The sequence below is a fragment of the Etheostoma cragini genome, chromosome 17, assembly GCF_013103735.1.
Source record: "Etheostoma cragini isolate CJK2018 chromosome 17, CSU_Ecrag_1.0, whole genome shotgun sequence".
Taxonomy (NCBI): domain Eukaryota; kingdom Metazoa; phylum Chordata; class Actinopteri; order Perciformes; family Percidae; genus Etheostoma; species Etheostoma cragini.
In genome coordinates, this window is record NC_048423.1 from 20,018,597 (window position 1) to 20,026,165 (window position 7,569).

At 43.1% G+C, this 7,569-nt stretch overlaps 1 protein-coding gene across 5 annotated transcripts in view; it reads right to left on the reverse strand.

Annotated features, from left to right (window-relative positions):
• LOC117960400 (regulating synaptic membrane exocytosis protein 3-like) overlaps nucleotides 1-7,569 on the reverse strand; it is a 139,315-nt gene that overhangs the window by 62,396 nt on the left and 69,350 nt on the right. For all 5 annotated transcript variants that reach the window (XM_034898283.1, XM_034898278.1, XM_034898279.1 and 2 more), the window contains exons 5-6: nucleotides 3,745-4,016; nucleotides 1,097-1,794 (exon numbers count right to left, since the gene is read on the reverse strand). In XM_034898283.1, coding sequence (XP_034754174.1) covers nucleotides 1,097-1,794; nucleotides 3,745-4,016 — 970 coding nt within the window. The remainder of the gene's footprint in view (nucleotides 1-1,096; nucleotides 1,795-3,744; nucleotides 4,017-7,569) is intronic.

The window sequence follows — 7,569 nt, forward strand, 5'->3', positions numbered from 1 at the left end:
TCAAATGGCCTCCACAGTCACCAGATCTCAATCCAATAGAGCATCTTTGGAATGTGGTGGAACGGGAGATTCGCATCACGCCCCCACGAGGTTAGATCTTACATGGAGCCCCAGTCCAAGGGAGATGGACAGTCATGTTTAGCTTTTTCCATTTTGTAATGATTGCTCCAACAGTGGACCTTTTTTCACTAAGCTGCTTGGAAATTCCCCCAAAGCCCTTTCCAGCCTTGTGGAGGTGTACAATTTTGTCTCTAGTGTCTTTAGACAGCTCTTTGGTCTTGGCCATGTTAGTAGTTGGATTCTTACTGACTGATGGGGTGAACAGGTGTCTTTATGCAGCTAAAAACCTCAATCAGGTGCATCTAATTAGGATAATAAATCGAGTGGAGGTGGACATTTTGAAGGCAGCTAACGGGTCTTTGAGGGTCAGAATTGTAGCGGATAGACAGGTGTTCAAATACTTATTTGCAGCTGTATCATACAAATAAATAGTTAACAAAATCATAAATTGTGATTTCTGTGATTTTGTTTTTATAGATTATATCTCTCACAGTGGACATGCACCTACGATGACAACTTCAGACCCCTCCATAATTTCTAAGTGGGAGAACTTGCAAAATAGCAGGGTATTCAAATACTTATTTTCCTCACTGTATACTGCTGGAGCCCTTTTAGCGCTGGCTCTTGACATATAAGGCAGCTTTTATTTGTATATAACCTCAAAAGACAGATTTAGGCTGGAGCATGCTGGTCCTATTGAGAAATCTTTAGCACAGGGACAGGACATGTTCATAAGATGTCATGTCAGTTTAACGTGATCTGAGAGATATGAGTGGTTCTTACGGTGTTGACCTGTAGTGAAATAGAAAAGTACCTCCCTGGCCTGAGCAGTGTAAGAAACTGCCATAAAGCAACATTGAGACAGACCGTTGCCTTAAATCTTTTCCAAATCACAATGCCTCAGATATCTTGTGTGATGGATGGATAAACAAATAAATGAACTGACAGATGTCAATACTTTCCATATCCTCCCCGGCAGAAATCAACAACAGGTTTTGTTCATGGACAAAAAGTGATGATTGATATTGTCTCTCACCTCTCTCGCTGACACTTTCGATCTCAGCGTCCTCACAGCTGCTGTACTCGGGCGTGGTCCCTCCCTCCTCCTCTGAACTGCTGACACTGGTTTGCCTCTTCACTCCGGCACCCAGCCCCCGTTTCAACTTGTAGGGCCTTGGCGGTGGTGGACGCAGAGATTCCGATTGGTCAGAGCTGAGCGAATCATTGCGCAGCATGGTCTCAGCCTTCTCCCGTTTCGTCCGTCTCACTACAGGTCCCTGGCCGGGGTTCGAGCTAGGGCCCGAACCCCCAGGCTCTCTGAGTTCAGGGGGAGGGGGCTGCTGAGCAAGGCTGTGTTCATGTGGCCCACCAACCCCGCCCAACGTCCTTTGACCAGGCCGCACGCTATCCCCAACATCCCCTACTATGCCCGTGCCACGACCCTGCACAGGCCCAGGGTGGCCCCGGCCTCCAGGAGGGACCGGCCCTGCTTGGCGAGGGGAGACGCCGCTGTGGTCCATGTGGTGGTAACCCCCCTCTTCTGTCCGTCTTACTCCACCGTTTCCCCCCACAGGATCATGCTCCAGAGAGCGTCCCTTTGTCAGCCGCCGGCTTTCCCTGCGCTCCCTGGACTCCCCCCGCATGTCCCGGTCCATGGAGACCTGGGTCTGCAGCCTTGCCTGACCTGGCCGGCGCTCTCCGCGACCAGCTCCTCCTCCTCCCCTTCCATTTCTCCTGGGGAGCAATCAATATGGGGATGGAGAGAGAGAGAGAGAGAGAGAGAAAGAGAGAGAGAGAGTGAAAAGAAACTGTAAGAGCTGTTGGTTTTTAATTTCCTGCACATGGATATTTGGATACTGTATTTAAGATATTTAGCGTCATTGAAGATCAATAAACTGCTGCATCAGTAGATGCGCCGGTTCCGTCAGGTTTCGAGTTGGACAATCAATCTTTGTCAAAGAAGCAGGCTATGGGCCATGCTCATCCCCGACTTAACATAGCAAAATGTTTATTTTTACTGAAACGGGGGTGCGAAGAACAACCTGTTGTGCGCCTTAGCGCAATGCCTTTTTAATACGAGTTTACAAACACGTCGTCAATTCAACCAGGAGACCGTGGCAACATGGTGCACACCGTTATGAGATCTGACATGCATTAAGTCTTTGGTTTGTGTTTTGTTCAGAGCTACAGACAAGCTAAGCCTAGTTTTGTTACGTAGTCATTTCATTTGGAACGACTTCCCGTACCCATCCTCCTCTACTCTATGTGAACCTTTGGATAAAAATGGAACGCTCCAATTCTCACTTCCACACTGACTCTGTGAGTCATTTTTGATTGTTGTGTTATTGTCCCCAGTATCATTGAACGGGACGTAACACTGGCCATGACATTAAAAATACAAATCATTATGTGGTGTCTGCAAAAAACATGATAACTACCTGAGTAAATGATATGTGAAAGACTCCACTGTATTCAAATGCATTTAGCTTCTACCTCCCTTATAACAGAACTATTTGACTCACACTTAACAAAAAACACTGCTGTGATTATGAATGGTTACCATGCCACTGTTAAAATGAGTGTCCAGTGATGGAAAGTCCCGAGTGACAACGCATTCTACTATCCAGTGTTTTTGGAAGTGACTGCATTCTTCCATTAGACTAATAGAATGGCATAGGAAACAATGCCACAGACGGCTTGCTTAAGAGACATAATGCACCACTGTATAAAGAGAAGCAAATGATGGAGGCTGAACATAATGTACAATAATACAAATATTAACATATTCTACAAGGACTGCTTTCTTTCTGGAGGCAGAGGGATTGCAATTTTAAAGGGGCACTCCAGCAATATTTACCAACACTATTACTAGTCATGGTTAGTCCTAGTACAGTATGATGATGTATAGTGGAAGATCCCGCACCCCCGGCCTCCACCTCAAATCCCCCCTCCTCCTCAAAAGCTACAGACTCAAAAATGGCACATTCTAAGGAAAGCTCATTTTGGGACTGGCTCTAGTGGCTGTAATTCTGAACCAAAGCTGAATTTTGGGTGAGATACTTCAGATATGGTATAAAGGGACCACTAAGGTCTATGTAAAAAGAGACTTCAGATACAGTATTAAGGGACCACTAAGGTCTACATAAAAGAGACTTCAGATACAGTATTAGGGGACCACTAAGATCTATATAAAAGAGACTTCAGATACAGTATTAGGGGACCACTAAGGTCTATATAAAAAGAGACTTCAGCTACAGTATTAAGGGACCACTAAGGTCTATATAAAAGAGACTTCAGATTAGGGGACTACTAAGGTATATATAAAAGAGACTTCAGATACAGTATTAGGGGACTACTAAGGTCTATATAAAAAATACTTCAGATACAGTATTAGGGGACCACTAAGGTCTATATAAAAAAAAACTTCAGATACAGTATTAGGGGACCAGTAAGGTCTATATAAAAGAAACTTCAGATACAGTATTAGGGGACCACTAAGGTCTAAATAAAAGCATCCAAAGAGCACCATGTCATGGGACCTTTAAAATCAAAGCGATGGACAACCTTATTTGTATGTATCTCCAGATGCATAAGGTTTAAGTAATGTTAGATTTGTGTTAGATTTTGTGTCACTGCCTTCACTCTGTCTTATAGCTCGAGTTGTACAGCATTTCTTCAGCTTACGTGTCTCGTGGCGGTTCGCTACGTGACCGAGCATCGGTGCCAGCTGTGGTCCCAGGTGCGCCCGGTCGGTTGGGGTCTTGGATCGCGGTGGTGGAGCCCGGGGGTGCTTGGGAGCGAGAGCGGAGCTTCTTGTCCCCAAGCGTTTGGCACACAGACGGCTCGCTGACGGCTGAACCGAGGCCAGCGGGTTTCCCAGCCTGACCGGTGAACCACTCGCCTGGCTTTGTCAGGATCTCCTGCTGCTTCCGGCAGTTATTACACACCCAGATCACCTGGTTCCAAAGAGAGCATGGGTAGAGATTACAATCAGAACTATAGGACACACGATTTCATTATAAAGCTCTGTACAAACAGATTAGATAATCATATGGCATTGGGCTGCACTATATGCGATAACATTATTCAATATCGATATCGCTTGCGATAAACAGATAATAAAGTTGATTGAGTTCCGCTCCGTGCAGTCAGAAAATACAACAAATTGCTTGTTGAATTTAACACAAATTAAAAGTAAGAATTTCCTAGTCAAATTTACTTTTTAAGACTTAGGCTATATCACGACATAAAAGTACAACTAAATGCAGTCGCAATAGTACCTGCAAAGCAGGGGCGGATTTTGTCGTGTGCATGATTTCACTTTTGTTATAATAATTCTATTAATAACAATATTAAATATTAAGCATTTGGCCAGTTGGCAACGGCCGGCCTGGTCCCGAGATGGGCCTGGTTCCTCAGGGGGCCCAACTAGAGCTCCGACTGCTGTCTGTCTGCGCGGCCATCTGACGGCGTCAGTATTAAAGTGAGACAGCTTCATTACCGATGAAAACGTCTTGATGTCGCGTTAAACATTTGTCTGATTTAGTTTGGGTACAGTGTGTTTAAAAGGCTGATGGGAAGTGTAGGCCTGTAGGAGTGGGCCTACACGTGAGGACCCTGAACAAGCAGCGTCGTTCTGCTCCGTCTTTCTGCTGTGCTCCATTCACCTGGTGTTAGTTTTACACTATGTATGGTAAACTGCCATTAACCCGCGGTTCACATGTATGCATGAACAGTGGTGGTCCACTACACTGTAGGCTATATTCAACATCACTGAGGAGTTTTGATCGATAGAATGTAGAAAATATTACACTTCATAACGTTTTGTAACCATAACATGATTGTGTTGTTGTACAAATTAGCAGTAAAAGCAGCAGCCTATCTACGTCAATCCTACATTTTTCAACTTGGGAGCAAAACGTGCTCCTTGGGGAAACTAAGGTACCCTTATGGTACCTGCGTATGCTAATTAAACAACTGGACTTTGAGGTCAAGTCTTACCTGGCGCCAAGTCCCACATGTGAAAGCCCCCTTACTGGACTACTGAATATAATAATAGTCCATTATATTTGGTATTTTGAATTGTTACCTGCCACCCAAATTGTGTGATTTCCTTGCCATAAATATGGACATTTTGCCATAAATTGGTGCCTAAAAACATTTCAGAATGCAGGGATTTAAGTCTTTTACTATCAGGAGGACCCACAGAACCCCACCCACTAGGTTTGTGCAGACATTGATTATGCATGGGAGCTATATTCCAGGTACATTCTTGTACTTCATGCCTGATAAATGCCCAAAAAACTTTAACTTACTTATTTGATAAAGTGATGTCAACACGTCCCAAACCTCTGGAGCTTTTTTAATTGAACCCAATGTTTAAGTAAAAACAAATGTGATGAACAGCATTTATTCCAAAATGAAAGTAAAACATTTGTCGTTTGTCTTTCACTAAAATCCAAAGTTTTACTTTTATCTCATGAATTCATGACTTCATCTTCTTATTTATGTGGTTTAAGAAGTTTGACTGATTACTGATAATAAAGAAAAGATCCTTTTTCAGCTTGCTTCAGTTATGCACACACACACACACACACACACACCCACACACACACACACATTAAAGCATACACACACAAACACACACATATATAAAAATATATACACACACACACACAAATGTAAACCCACGCTCACACACGCACACATATATACACACTCACACACACACACACACACACAGCATAAATTGGCAGTATGTGTCAATTTGCAATAAACATGTGCTCTTTACAAAGTAGTAAGGATTGTTTGCCAGTTACTTACATTAAATGTTAAAAAATCTGTTACATAGGTACTTTCTATTCAAATTGGATAAAAGGGACATTGAGTAATATTAATACATATACAGTATATCATATTTGAAGTATCGAAAGAAAGACCTGTTTAGAAATGTTGAAGACCTAGAACACAATACTTCAGCGGATTTTGGACTTTTTAAGGCCTAAAATTTGGATTTTGAAATTCTAGACTTTTTACAACCCCGTGGAAACAATGGACTGTTCTTATATAGCGCTTTTCTATCCCTAACGACTACTCAAATCGGTTTTACACAGTCTATTCACGCACATTCACACACTGTGGCCAAGGTGGCACCTTCTCATCGGATAAACACTCACACACATTCACACTCCGAAGCATCAGGGACAACTCAGGGCTCAGTGTCTTGCCCAAGGACACTTCAATATGGGACTGAAGGGCGAGTGATCAAACCAACAACTTTCTGGTTGGCAGACGGCCGCTCAAAGTTACTGACAGTTACAATTTAAAGTGCAGTTTGTAATTTGCCTCTCCCCATTCACTACCATTCTTTTTTTTTTTTTAAACAGGTTCCATGGAAGTAAAAGGGCGTTACTTTGACTCTTAAACAACATTTCCGAGAAACGGACATTCTTGTCTGAGGTGTTTTTTATGCTGCAGTCGGTGAAAAAAACATTTCAGTTTTGCCAACCACCAATCTAATGCCCGGCTTCAATCGCAGTCCCTGTCAAACAGGAAATGGAACAATTCACTTCCTAAAGAGCTGCACTGCTGCCAATGAGTGTGGTTCAAAACCAAGAAAGGCTTTTATGGAAGCGTTTTAAGATCAACATCGTGGCAGTTGTACCAGGAAACAGCTTGGCTTCCACTGTGGGCGGCTTCTGGCCGTCTAAATGAGGCACACAAAGCCAACTGGACAATAAAAGGATATTCAACTTGCCAAAATAATATCTCCGGTCTTCTTTCTTTCTATTTGTCTCATCACACATATGCACGCCGACTATACATTGGCTGTGTTCACACACCACAGTAGCTATTCTTGATCGGCTTCATCTACACTGCATCCCAATTCTCAAATTAGAGTTGATGCTCTTGTTTCTTTAGAAATACAAGACATAAGGGCGTTTCTCCATCTGTGTTCTTCTGTAGACTTGTGTTCTTGTGTCCTTGTGAAATGTCGTGTTTGGTGGCCAAAGTACTGACCCAATTCCCAAGTTAGCATTTCGCCAAGAGCAGTTAAAATCCCCGGACCTGATCTCGACACGCCCATTTTACCGAGGATAAATCGGATGCTAACTTGTGTGAACTTGGCCGGGCCGGCATCCCAGCATTCAATTCGGGTGTAAAGCGCGGATGGTTTCCGGTACAAAGATTTTCACAATTTACGTCTGTTAATAAATCAATGAATTAATTCTTAAGATGTTTTAAGGCGAGAAATCAGCTGTGTAGATTTTGAATATAGGCAGTTCAACAAAAATTGATGGGAAATTAAAAAAGCCTTTGGAGTTGGAAAGCTCCACAATGCCCTCTGGCCCCACATTTAGACAGACCCCTCTGGCTCCACATTTAGACAGACCCCTCTGGCCCCACATTTAGACAGACCACTGCAGCCACAACAATGGCACAAGAAAGCCAGGTCCACAATTGTAATATATTTAAAACAATTGTTACCGCTGTTTTATTTATATATAT